The 20,302-nt window shown below is 49.3% G+C and overlaps 1 protein-coding gene across 1 annotated transcript in view; it reads right to left on the bottom strand.

The window, feature by feature from the left end:
• Positions 1-10,679: 10,679 nt before the first annotated feature.
• The window catches only part of LOC134048155 (hydrocephalus-inducing protein homolog), a 75,410-nt gene continuing 65,787 nt past the window's right edge, over positions 10,680-20,302 (bottom strand). The window contains exons 55-66 of the mRNA XM_062499755.1: positions 19,603-19,807; positions 18,995-19,227; positions 18,285-18,436; positions 17,160-17,352; positions 16,496-16,604; positions 15,650-15,904; positions 15,162-15,304; positions 14,591-14,812; positions 13,262-13,431; positions 12,652-12,752; positions 11,649-11,781; positions 10,680-10,842 (exon numbers count right to left, since the gene is read on the bottom strand). Of these exons, the coding sequence (XP_062355739.1) occupies positions 10,680-10,842; positions 11,649-11,781; positions 12,652-12,752; positions 13,262-13,431; positions 14,591-14,812; positions 15,162-15,304; positions 15,650-15,904; positions 16,496-16,604; positions 17,160-17,352; positions 18,285-18,436; positions 18,995-19,227; positions 19,603-19,807 (2,079 nt within the window). The remainder of the gene's footprint in view (positions 10,843-11,648; positions 11,782-12,651; positions 12,753-13,261; positions 13,432-14,590; positions 14,813-15,161; positions 15,305-15,649; positions 15,905-16,495; positions 16,605-17,159; positions 17,353-18,284; positions 18,437-18,994; positions 19,228-19,602; positions 19,808-20,302) is intronic.

The raw sequence follows: 20,302 nt of genomic DNA on the forward strand, positions 1-20,302 counted from the left end.
GCTACTCCCATACTGTTTTCCATCCTGGCCTCTATTCTAGGCTCGTTCCCTGTATTTGTCAGTTCAAAGTAACAAACAGGGGCCACCATTTCCATCGGCTCTTCTGGAGTGTGGAATGTCACAGCCCCCCTAAGAAGAAGGGCCAGAGCATCCCAGCCCTCAGCAGCCCCCTGGCCGAAGATGATTGCCAGAGCCCCAAAGGCACCAGCCCCGTGTTTGGGCTGGAGCCACTGTCGATGGAGCTGCAGCCGGGCGAGTCTGTGGACATGGTGCTGCGAGGCTTCTCCCCCATCGAGCAGGTGAGGTCCCCACCAAGGGCTGAGCCTGGGGAGCCATCAGATGCCCTCCCCTGGGCTTGTTCCACATTCCTTGACACTTGCCTGGGGAGATGAGCAGGGGCCTTCAAGAAACTGGTTTAAGGCCACACGTTCCTGTGGCAGCACCAGTTGCTTTCCTTGCTGGCCACCATCAGACCAGCTAAGGCTTTCTTGTGATTCCACAGCTGCAAAACCCAGGGCTGATCCCAAAGCAGGGGCGGAAGGAAATGTTGCCCTTTTGAGGCAAACAGTGTTTCATGCTTAGTCAGCAAAGAAGGGCAGAGAAATAACTTACAGTTAGACTAGGAGCCCAAAAAGAAAGTGAATTTAAAAAGTGCCAAGCACTTTATCTGGGGTAAGAACAGAATAAAACATAAGCTGTGTGAAGGGAGGGAGTTTCTCACAGGTGCCTTTTGTGGTTTTTGGGTGCACTGTTAGGGACAATTGAGTGGAGAATAAAGAAGCTGCCTCACAGGAAGAATAAAGGCACAGTGGCCATAACTCTAAGGCAACAATAGGGCCTGTGGTGGGTGGTGGGTGCTGAGCCAGGGCAGGGCATTTTCTGGAAGCTCTACCACCACCCAGCAGTGACAAGAGACCCTTGCATGCAGGAGGTGCAGGTTTATGTGATGTGTGAAGCTGTCACTGGGACAGCCAGCAGGACAGAGAAGATAATGGAAACAACCATTACCTGCAAGTTTATTGATCCCTCCATAGAAATATCAGCCAGACAATTCTCTTTCTGGGTGGAGAAGGTAAGTTTCTGGATTGCATCCTGACATTTAACAGCATGGCTGAGGCGGGGTGTGTGCTTGTGTTAAAGCCCCTCTTTACCCTTCCTGAGGCACTTTGTGAAGTGAGTGAAGATGCTTTTAGGGATGAGAGTGGTATTTAACTTCCCCAATGTAAAATTGCAGTTACAGCTTCACTGCCAAGGGGGATTGTGGCCACTTCCAGAGAAATGCCAGTCTCTCTGCTCAGTGTAAAGGGAGGTTTTTCAGGAACCTCCAAGGCACAGGGATGTCTGTACCCCGATGCTGTAGGGAGGCTGGGAAAAATGGAGATTCCTGTGAATTCCTCAGGCTGACAAGGAAAAACCCATCATCTCCTGTGTCTCTTTGCCCTCTCTGCTGTTGGCATGGATGCTTTATGATATAGCTATATGGTATAGCTCTGTGCATTTCCCTGAGCCTCACCTGCTTCAAAGGACCCCCAGACATCCTGCAGCTGCAGTGATGATAACACTGAGGCAGAGCAGGTGTCCTTTAGTCTCTGGATCCCAACTCCAGCATCATCTTTTCCTCTCCTGCCAGTTGTCTGAAAAAGAGAGGCTGTTTCCTTATTTGGTGTCTGTAGTTTCAGGCCTCTCTTCCAATTCCTAGGCTTCCACTGAAGTACAGAATCCCTGGAACAGGCAGTTCAGGTGTAATTAGAAGCTTTTCAGCTCTCCCTGATTCTGCCTGGCTTCTGCTTGATGCCACACACACAAACTGATTCATTGCATGCCATGGCACAGCACCTGCCTGATATCAGTACATGCAGAACTAGTTTCCCAAACCCTCTGGTTTCTGCAAACCGTGCAGGAAGCCCATCACAATGGATAGAGAGGAAGGAGGAGCCTAGGCTGCTCATAGCTTTGAGACCAGACACTGTGTCCCTGTAGCAGAGGACACATGTTTCAGATGAACTGCTTTGATGAGGCTGCTAGAGCCATTAAGGTTGTAAGAAATGTCTGTATGTGAGTGATGACCATCTACTGCTGTTCTGCCCAACAGAGAGACAAAACTGGAGACAAATGGTCTGGATTGACTTTTGTGATTTAGATCTTGTTTAAGCAGTTGCCTCCTCTCAGGGGGCTATTCCCTCATCCATGTGTGGGAGTGTTTCCCTGTCCCCCAGGGAATGCTGTGGTTCTAAACATGAAAAACATCTGCTTTAAAGACAAATCTCCTGGAAGGGTAGAAACAAATAGAAGGGGGAAATAGAGATGTATGCACTTCTGGGGCTGAAAACTGTGAGATGCAGCAGAAGCAGAAGGAGGTCTGTGGCTAGCTGAGGCTTCTTTTTCCTTGTCTCCCGTTTCCATAGAAACCCAGTGATGATGTCCTGACTCTGCAGTACAAGCCTTTGGCTTTAAAGAACACCTGCTTGCTGCCACTCGACCTTATGCTGGACTTGGAGCAGCCGTTTCTGCTCTGCGATGCGGACCAGCAGCCCCTCCCGGATGGCCAGGTGAGCAGCCCTGGACTCCTCCAGTGGGGTCTGAAGAGGAGGGATGTGGTGGTGCCTTTCTGTTGGGAGAGCCTTGAGTCAAGAAGTTTATTCTGTAGTGTCAGCAGTGGATTGGCCTGAGCTGCATCAGCAGAGCTGCTGAAGGAATCAAAATCTTATCTGAATTGAGAAGGTCCATCCTGGCTTTAAGGCACAAGGAGAAGGAGCAGGCAACTAGGTCTGGGCCAGCCATGCAGTAAAGGTGTCTCCTGGAAAGCATCCCAGCTCTCCAGCAGCCACCCCCTTGTCTTGCTGCTGAGCACAGAAACAAGGGCTTGAGGGAATTCTGGACTAGACTGCTGTGGCTGCAGTCACACCCTTGCTGTAAAGAAATGCATGATGAACCAAGAAGCCCATGCTGGGAATCATATTTCAAGCATTTACTGTTTCAACTGTGAGACCTTGGGACGTCATCACTCGGGTGATTAATTACTGTTCATCTCCTTGCAGCCTGTGACAGTGGATGTAGGACAAACCTGTCATCTCTACATTGCATTTGACCCATCTTATAAACTGGATTTTCATAGCTGGAAGGAAGAGAAGGTTCTGAAGATAAACATGGTCAACGACCATCCTTATGTGGAGTGTATCACCCTTCAAGGAGAAGTCCACTTCCCCAATCTCCAAATCCAGCCCAGCACCCTGGAGTTTGGCTGCATCCCAGCTGGCACTGAAGAAGTGCATTCTCCGGAGATAATCAACTGCAGCCCATGGCCTGTCCAGTACCACTGGTCATTCCATTCAGACGGCCAGGTGAGCAGGCTGAGGTATGTGCACCTTTGCCCTCTCCTTGAAGCTCTTCTTCCTGGGGTCCCGTTTGTACTTTGCAAAGAACAAAGCTGTTTGTGCACTGTACTGTAACAGTGGATAACAACTGGACATAGCCAGTAGGACAGCTGGATATACTTTTCAAACTTATTCTTAGTATTCATTGAAGTCTCATCCTTCTGTACACTTCAGCTCTGCTGTAAATTTCAGAGACTTTTTTTTTCACAAACTTCTAACAACTTACTCTGGATCTATAATCACTGAGACCAAAGTGAGCCAAAATGCCAAGTGGGATTACTCTTTCTCAAAGCCTGCAGTCACACAGAATGAAGCAGTAGATAAATCCTCGTGTGCATCCCCATACACATAATAGTCCGGTTACTGACAATACTACTTACAAAGGGAGATTCAACATGTGCAATAACATTTTTACTTTTGCTACAAATTGCCTGAAAGAATAAGCTGCAAATAATAACTTGAACCTGTTTAAATTCAGGGATGGCATTGCAATACCCTAAAAAATTCTAAGGGTACCTGGTGCTGGTGCAGTATTACAAGAGAACTGTAAGTGTGTATTACTAGTTGTTATTCGTCTTAGGTAAAAATGGCTCAACTCAGCTTTACAAAGCAGGAAACAAGTCATGGAGAGTTGAAATGAAGGAGTTGGGACAGTGTCACCTGTCTGTTTTCTGTGAGAGATGCTCTTAAGCAGTAGCGGTAGTAATGTACTCATCTCCTATAAGTTTGATCCTTGTCAACTACTATCCACCTCTGCAATTTTTTCTGACCTTTTTGTTTTCTCATTTCTGCAGTTGAGTGCCGAAAGGAAACAGAGAACTTAAATGTTACTTCCAAAATATTATGAATTGTTTTCAAAGTAAAAAATACTCAGAGCTTTTAGAAAACGCAACGGAAGGGTTGGAATGCATAAACAGTAGAAGATCTTGAACAGTATTTTTACATTATACTACGTCAGCCAAACAAATGGACAGTAGGGCTTGAGCAACAAGGATATAAATGAAGTTTTGTTAAAAGGGCTTGTTTTGGTCTCTATGTGATAACTGTCATCCCCATGATGGAAATACTTCACAATCCATTTAAATTTTCCTAGGCTGTATTATTTAGCGATCAGCCGTGATTTTTTTAATTTCTGTTGTACCCATCACTGAATCATCTGAGCACAATGTCCGAACAAGACAAACGGCAAAGTAGAAAAGGGCTGCAATAACTGAGCAGCCAACAGGATAAGTCATATTGGCATATATTGGCTTTGCAAAATCCTGTGTGAGTGCTTTCGTTTCTTCTCCTCTTTGGTTTTAAATGCAACACATTCTCATTACTTCTGATGACTCACCTCTGAAAGAAAAGGGCAGTAGATGCTTTTGGCAGGGTAAGTTGCATTTACAAATTGGTTCACCTTGTTGGCAGCAGGACTGCATTTTTTCTTATAAAAGCTGCTCATCAGCTTGAGTGGGGAGAAGGTGCAAAAGGGTGAGAGGGGCTGATGGATCTCTGATGGTCTGAGGATCCAATGGAGCCAAGAGCTGGAAGGTGAAATACCATTTATTGAGTTCAGGGGTCTTTAGGGGAAAGGAGTGTGTGCCTGAAAGCTCTGTTCTGTCAGCCACATTCACCTAGTCAAAGGGTTTTTTCCTGCACCCGTGTGTGTGGCCAGTGCCACGGGATGGCAGCTCTTTCTGCTGTGGGGGCACTGCAGCCTCCAGCTGCAGAGTATGCAAACTGAGCTGCATTGAAATGTGTTCCCCAGGGCTCAGTGTTGGGGCTGGTCCTGGTTAACACTTTAATCGACGATCTGGATGTGGGGATTGAGAGCAGCCTCAGTAGATCTGCAGGCTCCCGGTTGGGTGGCAGTGTGGATCTGCTGGAGGCCAGGAAGGCTCTGCAGTGAGACTGGGACAGACTCGATCCATGGGCCAAGCACAGAGGCGTGAGGTTCCACGAGGCCAAGTGCCACATCCTGCAGGTCAGCAGTCGCCTCAGCGTGAGCCAAAGCGTGCGCAAGGGGGCAAGAGGCCAATGGCCCCTGGCCTGTATCAGCACCGGTGTGGGCAGCAGGAGCAGGGCAGCGCCTGCCCCTCTGTGCTGGGCACTGGTGAGGCCACACGTCAAGTGCTGTGTCCAGCTCTGGGCCCCTCACTTGGAAAAGGACATGGAGGGGCTGGAGTGTGTCCAGAGAAGGGCAGCAAGGCTCATGAAGGGTTGAGAAAATGTGCTGCGAGGAACAGCTGAGGGAGTTGGGTTTGTTCAGTCTGGAGCAGAGGCTCAGGAGGGGCTCCAGGGCTCTCTCCAACTCCCTGACAGGAGCGTGCAGTGAGGCGGGGCCGGTCTCTTCTGCTGGGCCTGCAGTGAGATCCAGAGGAACTGGCCTCACGCTGAGAGAGGAAATTCAGGTTAGATTTTAGGGAAAAAATAAATTCAGTGTTCAGGTGTTCAGGCCTAGGAACAGGTTGGCCAGGCAGGTGGTGGAGTTGCTATCCCTGGAGGTGTTCAAGAGGCCTCTGGATGTGACACTGGGAAATGGTTCATTGGTTTCGGGTTTGCAGTGGCAGTGCTGGGCTGACCTTGAACTGACGCTCTTCAAGATCTCTTCCACCCCTGACGCTTCTCCCATTCCAAGTGCTTCCCGCCGGGCTGAGGGGAAGGCTCAGTGCGGTCCCGAGTCCGAGGGTGGCCGCGCCCTGAGGCGCTCGGGCGGCGCAGCGGCTGCGGCGGATCCTGAGGGGCCGGGCCGGGCGCCGCCCTCAGATCCCCTCCGCGGGGCTGCCGCTGCCCCTCAGTCCGGGGATCCTTTCCCTCAGCCAGGGGATCCTGTCCCTCATCCTGGTGATCCTGTCCCTTATCCCGGCGGGCAGCACTCGGCAGCGCAGACCCGCCTCTCCTCGGGGTCTGCCTGGAGCCCACCGCGCCGCCAGATCAAAGGTACCTGAGCCGTGCCCCATTTTCTCCCTCGGGAGTCCCCAGCCCTCCCACAGAAGAATGCAGCTGCCGTTTCATCTTTATAGACTGGTGCCTTCCTGTCGTCCCCCCCCCCCCCCCACCCCGTTTTAATCTTAAAATTTTGATATGTTCTTTTCCTTTTTTATATTCGGGTTGGAGTGCTTGCTAAGGCTTCAAAGTGGAGCTCTGATAATGAGCTGTAAATCACACACGGCTCCTCTGAGGGAGGACGATGGGAGGGAGCTGAAATAGGCCAGGACACCCCCAAGTCCTGCTCACAGCGCAGCGTCCTCACGGCCTCAGCTGCTGCTGTGGGCTTTGGTTTCCATAGGGAGCCAACAATCCACACTTCTCCCCTCCGGGCTTTGGTCCCTGGATTCCAAAGGATGAGTCCCACCGAGGCTGCCTGGTCTAGTGACCGTGCCAGCCATGTGCTCTAGTGCTGCTGAACACACACATTGACAGATCTGCACTTCTGCGGGAATGGCTTTGGAGGTTTGAAGGGATGTTACTGGGTTATTTTCTGTAACTGATGGAGAAGAGGTAATCTGTTGTATATGCAACATTTGCCAGGTGTTTGTTGAAGCAAATCTAGTTGCTTGTCTTCCCACCTTGCCTTGTGATGGGACAACAGAGGTGTGCTATTTGCATCTAATGAATGGAGGCTGCCTTATAAATACTCTTTTGTGTACCTTCTGTAGGTTGGAAAAGTAAAAGATCCAGGAAAGGTCAAGATGTACCCTTGTATACCTACAGTTTTAAACCCCTTGTGCTTCCTATATTGTATAATTGCATAAACGTGTATTAAATTAAACTCTTCTGAAATGCAATTAGCTCCAGAGTGAAGTCTTTTTTACAGCCTTCCTTTTGTTTGGGTGATTTTTGTTGTATTTTAGGCTGGAGGGGTTGTAGCAGTAGGACAAAGAGGTGAGGAAGGCTCGCAAGCTCTTACCTGTTGTGGCAGGGTTGGATTTGCAGGAAAATGAAATGCAAGTCTGTTATCACTTCTGAAAGGCTAAAGGGAGATGAACTCTCTGAATTCTCCCTCTCTAATGGAAGCAGGAAAGGAACAGGGGCTATCAGTAACTCTAAACAGAAAGCAGGGCTGGCTATTTTCATTAAGATGACCATGATACTGCTTTGAGCCTTTGCTCCACTTTGAGAAGGTAAACAAATCCATTATTAAGCTGGATTTGCCACTGATAGGAAGTTTCTACCTGGAGCTAAGTCATTTTTTGAGTAAATGGCATAGGCTACTGTGATGCAGGACTCAGCACTTGGACTTGTTAAACTTCATGTTCTTGGATTCAGCCCCTCTATCCAGCCTGTCCAGGTCCTCCACAGAGCCCTCCTACCCTCCAACAGATGCTCCCAGATTGGTGTCATCTGCCAAATTACAGTCCACTCCCCTCTCATCCCACTTCTTTTTTAGTCCCTTCTTCAACCCCACCCCTCTCCCAGTTCACAGCAACACTGATCAAACCAAACAGAACAAGTCCAAACAATCCAAACAACAACACATAGAATCAACTACTTTCATTCTTTAACCTAATAACCTTTTGGCTTCAGCAAAATAGCGCCTCATCCCTCACAATCCACCCTTTCCTTTTATTCTCCTTTTCTGCTGAAGCCCTTGATTTAATTATCCCGTCTGGCCAGCTGTTGGGGATTGGTTCTTTCCCTTTTCCCTCTGTGGAATTTTCCCCATTGTCATGCTAAGATACCTGTTGGCTGGGCCCTGATGGCAAGGGGGAGGGGAGAGAAGAGGGAAACCCTGCGAGATTCAAACAGCCAGAAGAGGAAGCGGAAGGCTCTGGCTCGCCCCATTTCCCCAGCAGAGTTTGGACGAGAAGGACGATCGCCGCCTCTGACCCATTCCTGCCTTCCCAGCGGCGGGAGCCATCCTCACTGCTGTCGGACCCTGCACTGCTGCCTTCTCGCTGTAACCTGCCACCATCCAGCACTCTGCTGAGCATCGGGACCGACGCCGTGAGCGGAGGGCTCTCTCTCCATCTCTCTCTCCCACCTGGGACAGCGCTGCCATCACCCCCAGCCCTCCTGCAGCTCTGCGGGACCTGCCCGTCCCCAGAGCTGGGAACTGCAGCTCAGGGAAAAGGTGCCTGCAGCCAGAAAGGGACTGGGACTGAGTTACTGTTCTGTTTGTGGGCAATTTCATAGCTGTTGTTGTTCTTGTTTGTCTTGTTAGATATACTAGTAAAGAACTGTTATTCCTACCCCCATATCTTTGTCTGAGAGCTCCCTTAATTTCAAAATCATCATAATCTGCAGGAAGGAAGGAAGGATCATATTTTTCAGTTCAAAGGGAGGCTTCTGCTTTCCTTGGCAAACACCTGTCTTTCAAACCAGGACACCAGCATAAACGGACTGCTTTTGCGATGCAATTACAAATAAGATCGATCGGTCTTTTATTAGGTAGGTGTTACATTCAGTCTATTTAAAAGTTCCTGATTTGTCAGTTCACGTTGCTGTCCGTAGTTCTCCTCCAACTCAAGTAAAGTGAGCTGTAGATATACTTGTATGCAGTGCCTCCCATCAGCAGTTCCATCCGCGCTTGCTCGGATGAAGCAAAGCTCAGATTGTAACTGTGGCCACAAAGATAACCTTCCTCATCCATACCTGCTTCCTAAGTTCTGTGCACTAGAACAGCACGCTGTAGGGATATAGAGGTGAAGCACAGAAGCCGTGACACTCCACCCAGCAATTTCCAGAGTCTTGGAACATCATTTTCTATTCCTCTTTTGTCAAGGTCTGGTATGATTTCTATTCCCACTGCTCAACACCCGAGCGATTCAGCCCACAGTGGAGCAAAAGTCTCGCTGGTGGCAAATGCAGAGGTCAGTCCAGTCTTACCCTTGACTGTTTACTATTAAATTATCTTTTGAAGATTAACTTTCAAGGGTCACTTCCTTGTACCACTGTCCAGGTTTGGGGAGGAGGTTCCACTGGTCCTTTGACTTGAGAGGTGTGAGACCACTCCTTTTCTGCAGTCCTGATAATTGCTTTGAGTTGTTAAAAGTGCCTTAAAAGGATCTTCCCATGCAGGTGTTGAGGTATCATCTTTCCAAGATTTTATTAGAACCAAATCTCCAGGTTCTACCTGGTGTATGTGAAAATCTGGAGGTGATGCCTGGGGTAACAACCCTTTTCTTTTGAAGTCCGTGAGAGAAAGTGTGATTGCCTGCAAATAATTTCTGAGATACAAGTCATTAGTTTCAGCCCTTCCTCCCTTCCCAGATAAGGTAACCCAAGTAACATTTCTTAGGGAGAATCTCCTTTGTCCTTTCTTGGAGCAGTTCTGAGCTGTAATAATGCTAATCTGGTTTCAGTCATTAATTTGATAATATGGTTCTTAAGGAGAGCATTCATTCTCTCCACACATCCAGAGCATTGAGGGTGCCATGGGGTATGAAATTTCCAATTTACATCTAATGCAGCACAAGTAAAATGTGTTCCCTTATCTTAGTCCATTCTTTCAATGATCCCATGTCTGGGAATTATTTCTTCTAATAGCATCTTAGCCACTTTGGAGGTAGTTGCAGCTGAAGTAGGAAACCCTTCTACCCAGTGGGCGAGGTGATCAGCTATTACAAGAAGATACTTCCATCTCTGGAGTTTGGGAAACTCAGTGTAATCTATTTGCCTATTTTGAAAGGGTCTAAGGGCTCTTCCCTCACTAGGGTGTATTCTCATCACTTTCTTCTTTCTCTTTGAACAAATCAAGCACTGTTCAGTCACTATTTAGCTACTCTATAGACTCCCTCACAGCAATAAGTGTTTAAGAATTGATGACACAGCGCTCGACTTCTTCAGCGTATTCCTTGGTGTAGCTTAATTAAAACTTCTCTAGAAATTGCTTCATTCATTATTTGCCTCCCTTCCCTGCCCGGCTGGGACTGGAACTACACCACAGGGAAAGTGCCTGCAGCCAAGCGAAGGCTGTGGTTGGGTATCTGGTTCTGTTTGTTGTTGCTGCCAGTGCTGCTGCTTGTTTGTCTGGTTAGACATCCTAGAAAAGAATTGTTACTCCTTTTCCCGTATCTTTGCTGGAAAGCCTTTTAATTTCAAAGTTAGAATAATGTGGAGGGAAGGGGGTCACATTCTCCATTCCAGAGAGGTCCCGCAGAAACCTGTCTTTCCAAGCAAGACAAGCTGACAATTAACAATTTATTGCCAATTGTTTAATTAAAAATTAGTTAATTAACTTAGGTAATTAAAGATAGGATAAAGGTGTTCACTGGAGCTTGCAAGGGTAGCTGCAGAGGTCTCTGGTGAAGGGTGGAAGAAGCCAGCAGAAGACACGATGTTGCTGGCTCCTGCTGGATGCTGCAGCTAACACAAACGCTGTCACTCAGGTGTTAGTTTCCAGTGCACCTGCTTCTTGGGTCCTTGGCCTTTGTCTGTCTGCCGTAACGCAGAGCATTTTGGTTTATCAAGACACTCCTGCTCCTGGGCTCTGCCTTTCACAATCACCTCTACCTTCTTCAGAGCTGGCTTCAGCTTATGAGTCCTAGGAAGAAAGGGACTGGTATTAGTCAGATGAACATTTCCAGCCAGCCACTTTTCTGTCTCCTTGCACTGCACACAGTGTTGCATCCTCTGTCTGTGCAAGCAGTGAGCAGCAAATTAAACAACTGCACTTGCTGCAGGGAGGCTGCAGAGGTGCAAGGGCAGCAACATGACCAGCTAAGTGCCTGGGGACCAACCACAGCACATGGGGTTCCATGTGGAGAAGCAGGCCTTGCTTGTTCCAAAAGGAAGCAGAGCTAGGGACTGGCTGGTCCCCGTATCTCTCGTTACAGATTTTGCAACCCTCCAGGAGCTTAATGTTTCATAGAGTGTCTTTTCACAGTGTCTCCCTAGCAAGGCCAGATGATGATCTTTCTGTGCTCCTCTGGGTGTTTTGCTGCCTCTCTGGGGCTGCTGTCTCCAAGCCCACCTCCCCATCCCAGTCAGAGGGACTGAAGGGAGGGTCTTAAGGGATGAACCAGGCTGTGCTTGGTGATGGCCAGCAATAGGACAGGAGGCAATGGGCAGAATCTGAACAGGAAATTCCACTTGAACCTGAGGAAGAACTCCTCGCCTGTGCAGGTGACAGGTTGCCCAGAGAGGCAACAGTGAGGGAGTGTCCCTCACTGGAATTATTCCAGAGCCCTCTGGACACAACCCCGTGTCATGTGCTCTGGGATGGCCCTGCTTGAGCAGGGAAGCGGGACCAGATGACCTACTGTGGTCCTTTCCATCCCATGCCACCCTGTGACTCAGTGATACCCATCCGAAGCGGGAGTTCTGGGCAAGTGTGTAGACGTTGCCCACCTGAAGAGTATGCTGGTCCTAAACTTCCCCGCGTGCTTTGGGGAGAACAGCATGTGAAAGATCTGCTTTTGGCCAGGAGGGATGATGCCGTGGCAGGGGTTGATGTAGAACAGTGGCAGGTCTTTGATGTCATCTGGGCAGATTTCCAGGGAGGAACTAACACACTGCAAATAGAGGTGTTTTTGTTTGAAGCGCTGTAGCTTCTTGGAGTGGTCCTTCTGCTTGGGCTGCTGCTGAGAATAATGCTGCTGATGCTGCTGCTGCTCAGAATCCTGCTGCTGCTGATGCTGCTGCTGCTCAGAATCCTGCTGTTGCTTGGCAAGCTGCCGCAGTCCAGAAGGATGCATCTCAAAAGGATGGTCCTGCTGCCACCAGAAAGGATGCAGCAGCTTTCTGTGATGGCTCAGAGGATTGGAGGAGAGGAACTGACCTGCAGAGAAGAAGAGAACACCTTTCAAAGACCAATCCTATGTTCCCAGCAAATCTGCCTTCTGCTGCAGGTAACTGGAAGAGATCTGGAATGCACTTGGAACATCTCTAGCGGAGTACTTTCAGCAGGAAATAGAGCATCTGGGAGCAAGGTCTCTGCCTGCAGCACACATTCCTGTGCCAAATGAGAAGAGTTGGTTTTAGACAGTGACTTTACATTTGCCCTGGAGTGGGGAACTGCACACAGACAGTGGCTGCAGGGCAGCTCACTCATTACACCATTGTTTTTCCCAGCCTCAGACTTCTCAAAGAGATGACCTGATGTCCCCTTTCCCAGTCCTGACCCAGCGTGTGGCTCTTCCCAGAGCCTGGCTCAGCTCCTTTGCAGAGCAGAAGGGGCAGAGCAAGAACAGAAGGGGCTGAAAGGCAGAGGGGGACAAGGAGAAAAATCTCCAGCTGCACTTGGGAAGATGCTGATGAAAGTGAACGTGTGGACAAGGATGCAAAAGCAATTCAGGGTCAAGTGGCAGGGTCTGCTCCCCAGGCCCTCAGCCACCAAGTGAAATGCCCTTACCCGTCCGAGTGGTTGAGTATGGTTTCTTCACTGCTTTACTATCTGCAGCTTCCATCCAGCTGTATTCCAGGGCTATATTTCCTGTGTTGTGTATCCTGAAACTGAAAAGCAAGAAGGAGGAATAAAAAAACCAAGTCCAATAAATGTAAAGCAAATAGTGCAATAACATTGTCTGATGGACACCTGGTACCACTTTCTGCTGAGGACCATCTTCTTCTCCAGGCACCTCTACTATGCTCAGACTGCTGTCCTGGGTGGCCCAAAAAGTATTTCGAAGTCTGGAAGTTTAAGAGGAAAGGGCCAACGCGGTGCCCAGGACATTGAAGCTAAGAGGCTTACTCTGCACTTTAGGTCTTGGCTTGACTGCAAACTTATTCTTGAGCAGATGAGGACAAGTGACATGCAGTAAAAACAAACCCATGGCTGGTCTCAGCAGAAAGATATGGCAGCACTGAACCTCTGCTGACCACCGTCTCCTGCTTGGCTTTGTATGCACATAAATGGGCTTGTGCTGGTTTTGGCTGGGGTAGAGTTCGGGGAAGCGGGCACTGGCTCAGCCCTGGCAAAGGCAGCTCCCGCTCACAGGGCCCTGCTGGCCTCCAGCACTCACATGTCTTTCCTTGTCTGGTTGGGCAAGGTATCCTTGAGCTGAACCACTATCAGGTTCCGTTTGAACTCGGTGTAGCCAACAACAGCACTGAGGTACACCTTGGCCTCCTGGATGCTCTCATCCACAGTGTAAGCCGGTGCCGGTTCTGGTTCTGGGGCTGTCTGGACCATCTGCAAACAGAGGAGGGAAGAATCACTGAGCAGAGCCCAGAAAGTCAGGCTGACAAGGGAATCTCTTGGCCCCCAAGATCAGCCTCACAGAGGGACTAGAAAGGACCATTCACTTTTACTTTCCTGGAAAGATGACAAGACTGGGACTGATCCGCTACAGTAGTTGTTCCTACCTGTTGATCAAAGCAGTCACTACCACAGCTGTTAATATATCCATGGAGACTATAGCTGCATTCCAGTCCCTGTACTTCAACCTTGTAAGAGGGACTGGCTTTTTTCCTGGTCCCCTACAAATCCAGCAGGTCTCACAATTAGGATTAAGTTTGCCTGCTGGAGCTCTGTGGATGGAGAACCCCAGGACTGAAGACCTCTAGAAAGCGCCTTTTTCTTCTTGTCTTAAGAGCAAGTGCTCTCCAGATGTCATGTGTGGAGCAACAGCCACACTGCTGGGAGCTGGGAGTGGGCACTTTGGGAAGTGAAAAATCTCAGTAGCAAAGTCTCCAACTGCAGATGTGCTGATAGAAAAGAGGATGGTTTAGAGGCCTTAAAATGGTCCAGATACTCGGACAGGACTTTCACCCAAGATGAGTATGTTTGGTAATAATGACAATAAAAGCAGGAGTCTCTGGAGATGATCCTTCTCCAGACTCCTCCATTCTGTCATACTGAGCCTGGGCTACTCCATGATGAGATATCCCACACAATACAGAGACCACAACCATACTCTGGTATCCATGCAGACAAAACTCGGAGTTCACCAGTATGTGCAGCAGAAGTGTATTTCTCTCCACTTCAAAAGAAGAGACATAGTGCAAGAGACTTAACTGCTCGTTGGTGAAAAGGCACCTAATGAGATGAAGAGATTTCTAACACCATTAAATGGGATAAAATCATATAACGTTGTCTCCCATTCAACATGGGCTGCAACACTTGTGCTTGTGGCACAGACTGATAGTTTGTGTGTGGCTAAAGGTCTCTTGTCAAAAGGCTCTTGTGTGATTGTATCTGGTCACTGTGCATCTCCCCTAGAATGCACTGCTGCTGAACCCCACGGCTGCCCAATGTCCAGAGGAAGCAGGAGCTGCTCAGCCAGCAGTGATAGTGTTAGGGTGGTCTTTTTGTAAAAGCTAGGTTGGCTTTTTGCTGTTTTGCTCCTTACCTTCTCTTTCTCAGGCCAGCTGGCTGACATGTCCTTCCTGGTGGTATCCTCCATTGTGACAATGCACATTCGGTCCTCCCAATCCTGAACCATCCTTTGTGGTAGCTCAGAGTTGGTCTTGATCACCTTACATTTCACAGGGTGCCTCCTGAAGGTGGCTGGGACATCTGATTTCAAGGTGACTGTGATGTCCTTGGCATAGCCAGGATGGAGGTGTCCCATCTAGGGAGAATCAGGCAGTCAAGACCAAACTGGAAGGAAGCACTGCCAAGGGCAGGACTGACAGCAAAAGGGACTGATGTGGTGAGGTGCTGTGCCAGGAATCTGCACCTCGGTGTGGATTTATGTGAACTCTGATAGACAAAAGTGTGAACAGAAGGTGCCACCTCCCATAACGTGAAGCCTTTTCTGCAAGGCTGGCAGCCTTGGCCCAGCCAAGCCAGGGACTGCATCTCCTACATGGATGGCACTGGAAGTGGCTATCACTGCTATGTCAGGACTCCCTGCCAGCGCCCAGGAACAGCAGGGCAGGGCTTGAGCAATGGGGAAAGGGAGAGCAGTCCACGCTCACCTTGGGGGAGAACTGGAATGCGGCGTCTGCCTCCCACTCAAAGCGCATGACCTTCGTACTGGTATGGTTGGTGATGGTGAAGGTCCTGCGGTAGGGCCTCCCGACAGGACAGTCCCCAAACTGGATGTGATTCAATCTGACAGCTGTTAAGGAGGAGAGCAAGAGATCTCAGTATGCAGGGAGCTCCACCCGCCCCTTTCATGTGCACAGACAGCTGTATGTTCAATGCTTCCTTGCTCCAAGCCTTCCTCCCCGTGGGAGGGAGTTCCCCAGGCCTCTCCCCATCCCACCACTTTCAGAGAAACACTCTGACACATCCCTAAGCCAGCGACATGCAGCACAGCACATGCTGCTCTGCATGCATGGCTGCCACAGCCATGGGCCACCAAGTCCCGTGGCTGACAGCCCAGGCCTGGCTAGAGAAAGGACACACTTGATCAGATACTTTCTTCTTCCTTGCTCCACCTTGGCAGCCTCTCCTCTCTTACCATCAATAATGTCTTTCTTCAGACTGCGCTTAGCTCTCCTCTCATCTGTGTCTTCCTCTAGTCCATCAAGGGTGAATTCATCCTTGTGGCCTTCACCCACCAGCTCTATTAGGGTCTTCTTAGAGTAGATGTCTTCCAGTAACACACAAATCTTCCCTTCCAGATGTTGAGTCAAGGTGGGTTTGAAAATGACATCAATATTTGTCGATTGCCCATGATGCAGAAGGAAGAAAGGCTTCTCTGGGGGCTTGCTCTCTGCACAGCAATGGAAATCAGAGTTAAGTGATACAGCTCTACAGAGGAAATACTTCCATAGGATATATGAGGAAGAAGAGGTTGAAACCAGCTGCCCTCTAAGCACAGGTTCTACCCCAGTGGTTCCAAACCCTCTTCCTATGTTCACGAGACTGCCACCTCCAGACACATCAGCACTTAGAGCAGCTGAACCTCACGTTGATGCCCAGCTGTCATTCCATCTGCTTCCAGCCAGTTCCAGCCATATGGAAAGCTGAGCCAGAGAGTGCTTTTGGCTTCTGCTGGCTGTTTGTGTGCTCAGGGGCTGCATCTGTTCCAGCTGGTACCTTCCCAATGCAGCAAATACCTCAGAGGGTCCACTGAGGTAGTGACAGTCCCCCACAGCTCAACCCACCGTGTCTAGAAGAACTGAACAACTTCTCACAACTTTCTAGGAGGAAACCCTGCAAAAGGTCCCCAAGAAAAGCTGGGGGGACAGAGAGCCCAAGGAAAGAAACTGTGTCTAACATCTGGCTGCTGCTCAGAGAAGCCAAGAGCAGGGCACATGTTTTCCCTCTGTGCATGATCACGCTTCATGGTTAATAAATTTACCATTTCCAACGCAGTCCTCTTCCACATCTTCAGTGTAGAATCTCTCGAGTGTGGAGCCCCTGCCTTTCAAGAAGAATGCTCCGTGCTCATCCTCCAGGTGTAACATAAACTGAGAAAAGGGAACAGAGAGCACAGTGATACTGGTGTGAGTACAGGATGGCACAGGGACTGACACCGCAGTGCTGCTGGTCCCGCAGGGGAACCCAGCACCACTCCCACTACAAACAGCCCTTAGCACAATAGGTTAAGGCAAACCAGCCAGGAAAAAAAGGGTCTTCAGAGACATCTGGATACCACTAACACAGAACCAAACGGGACAGAAAGTAATGAGCAGATTGTATTTAAACCACAACTAAGTTTGCTTGAAATGTAGTAAACTAGGATCAAATGCAATCTAATGGAACTGGGAAATCACACATCACCGTGAGAACAAAAGGTGACGAGAGACAGGGGGGAAAACACTCCATCACCACTCCACCTGTGTTTAACTTAAAGAAGAAAGACTGGATGGAAAATTCCCAAGAACTCCCTTCTTGGATGTCAGTCACTTGCTTAAAATTAATTTCTCACACCTCTTCTTAGGTGTGCCATGTTTTCTGGGACCCTTCCCCTGTGCCACAGGCATTTGTTCCCAAATCAGACCATTCCTTGAGCAGGTTCTCACCTTGACAGGTACGATGCCATTGTTATGGATGACCAGGGAGAGCATCTCTGAATCCCCCACCCGGAGTCTCTTGAAGCGCAGCACAGCATTTCCCCTCTTGCTGCGAGCACTTGGGCACACGACTGTCACCTGTGGCTCATGCCCCTTCCCACTGATGGTGAAGGTCAGGGTTTGGGGCTTAATTTGCACAGAGCTGCAGGAGAGGCACAGAAACAATTTCAGCTGGCACTAACCCATTTCTCTCTGGGCAAGTGAAGCAGCAAGCGCCACCCACAATGTTTTCCCTGCCTGGTGCCCCTGTACCCCACAACACAGCCCCCCACCAGCCTCTTCCCAATCCACGCAGGGCCATTCACAAGAGGAATCTGCTCCAAAGAACCAGAGCCTTCCACAATAACAGTTAATAATTTCACTTAATTGAATCATGCAGTACAGCAGGTAAATAATGAGGCACTAGATGAGATATGGCAAATCCCCTGGCTGCAGGGAGATGAGACATCTGCAACAAGCAAAAGCACAGCAGGAAAGCAATATAAAAGCAAGGAGGCAAAAGTAAATCATCACCATCAATAAAGATAATTTCCAAGAACAGTAAAATAGCAATTTTGTATTAGGAATGAGACTTCTCTTGTTCCAATTCAGCCACTAAAGGGTTGAGGAAGAACAGGTCAAAGCCCCACTAGAGAGGTCCCAGGGCAGAGGAACTGGGCTCCTCTTTCAAACCAGCTCCAATCACTCACATAAAACCGCTTAATGAATGCCAGGGAACCACAGAGGATCACTTAATTTTACAGAATCTAAGAGGAAATTTTGACTGCTGACTTGCTGGCACCAAACTGTTCATCTCAGCCTTTGTCCTTGGAAACCTGCAGCTCAGCTGCAGCACATCTCAGTAACTTCCAGTTGGCTACCTAGTATTTCTGTGTCTTCATAGTTCCTCCTCCAGGCTAAACCATCAGCCTCATTTTTCTGCTCTTTCTAACAGCTACTGCCTCCCAGATCAACTCATGCCAAGTACTCTGCCTAAGGCTACTGAAAGCATTAGAGCTAACAAGAGATCTGTGCCTTCCCAGTGGAGAGGCAGTTTTCAGTGAGGCCACCCCCAGTATTCCACTGGCAATTTACCTTTTTGGGATGACAAGGGAAGCCTTGAAAGTACAGCTGTAGTTCTGCTTCTCTGGTGGGGTGAAGGTCACCGTAGCAACGGCATTGGATGAGCCAGGAATGGACATCATGTCAGGATACAACTTGAAAATGTTATTGATAGGGCTTTTTTCCTTGGGGAAACCCAGAGAGAAAAGTTAGGAGAAAGCACCTTTCAACATGACACAGTTTTATTCATAAATGCATTACTGAGAACAGCCCCAGACAGTGTGTCATCCTTCCTGCTTCCCGAGGCAGGTTCCCTCTCTCCCAGGGAATGCTGACCTCGTGCTAAAGCATTGTGTGTTTTGAGTGCTGGCAGCTGCCCCAGCATATACGGAAGGTGGGCGCTGCATGGAAAAACCCTGCAAATAACCTAGAACTGGCCTTCAAAGAGAAGGAAAAGCCAGGGAGCCCGAGGAAATGCTCTGCTTTGAGCCCTGGCATGTCAGTTCATAACAGCCCCTCTCTGAGTGTGCTTCCCACTGAAGACCCAGAGGTGTGAGCCAAAACCTTGCTTGGGACATGCAAAATTCAACACAGCTGTTCCCTGGCTCTGCTGCTCTCCCTTGCAGTTTAACCTGCACTAAGCTAGACTAGTCTGGGCCACAGGAAGCAATACATCTGGAGAACAAAACAAACTCTCACAAGGGCTTTAGAGGGCAGCCATCACCTTGGCCTCTTGATCTTACCTTTCCAGGCAGGGGTTTGTTGGAGAGGACCACGTCACATGGCAGACCACTTGTATTGTAGACACTGAAATGAGCTTCAGCCTCTTGCCCAACCAGAACCTTGGTGAAGACAAATTTGTTCTCTTCTCTGACAAACAGACCCGTGCCTTTGACTGACCGCAGCTTGCAGCTGAGGTTGGTGCTGCTGCAGATCGGGTACTCCTCGAAGGTTAACGTGACATCCTCAACAAGTGCTGTGGACAGACAAGAGGAATGAGCGTGGAAAAGCCTCCCTGATGAATTTATCTGCACCCTGCTGGCCTCTCAGAAGGCTTGATGAGCCCCTTCTGCCGATGTGACTGCTAAACCCAAGCTTGGGTGGGGGAGCTGGCTGTGAGGATGGAGCTCAGTCATCCTCAGTCTTAGAGAGCATTGCTTTCCTTTTATCCTTCCGTGCATCCCTCTCAGCCTGGGAGGGATGAGTCCACTGGTGGACTTGAAGAGGGCTGGAACCTCTTCAAGGATTTTAAGGTGGGACACCAGGGCTAGTGTGCCTCTCTATCCTAGCAGCAAGTTGAGGTGCTGATCAGCAGCAGGTGTGACCAAGGGAACCTATGGACAGGATGTACCTGGGAGGCAGGATTCGGCAATCAGGGTAAAGGGAATGCCCAGGGGATTGTCCTTGGGGTCTCTGCCCATGATGTCAATGTAGAGCTGCTCCTCACATGTCCCCTCCTGCCCTGCGAGGCATTCCACTGTGATCTTCTGCTGGCCCCATGGAGCGACAGAGCCGGAGCAGGGGGACACCGTGAACATGCCAAGACTGAGGTAACCCTGCAGAAAAAGTTCCAAGAGAGGCTGATGGCTAATAGCTGTGCCCTGAGCACCCCAACAAAGAGTATGTCCTGCCTTGGCCTCCAGCTGGGGCCAAGTACCCAGTCCCAGGGCAGGGAAGGATGAATCCATGGCCCAAAGGCAGCTCCAGGCTGAGACCAACCAGCCAAGAGGAGCTGCAAGCATGTCACAAGTGACAGAGAGAAAGGAGTTTGTGTGTAAAGAATGAAGGTGGTAGCTGTGATCCTTCAACCTCCAGAGGTAACACAGGACAGTAGAAATGGCTGTGAGAAATGATGGGAGAGAGGTAAGGGACTGGGAAGAAGAAAAAGCAATGTGTTCTGAGCTCTGTGGACTGGGAGTTTAGTGGGGGATGTTTTTGCTTCTGTGGTGTTCACACACCTATGCTGGCTAGCAGCTGTCAAACACAGGACCTGCTCCCCTCTGTTGACCCCACAGCTCCAGGTCTGAGCCAGAGTACAGGACTGTCAGTGG

Source organism: Cinclus cinclus, chromosome 11, assembly GCF_963662255.1.
Source record: "Cinclus cinclus chromosome 11, bCinCin1.1, whole genome shotgun sequence".
Lineage (NCBI taxonomy): Eukaryota > Metazoa > Chordata > Aves > Passeriformes > Cinclidae > Cinclus > Cinclus cinclus.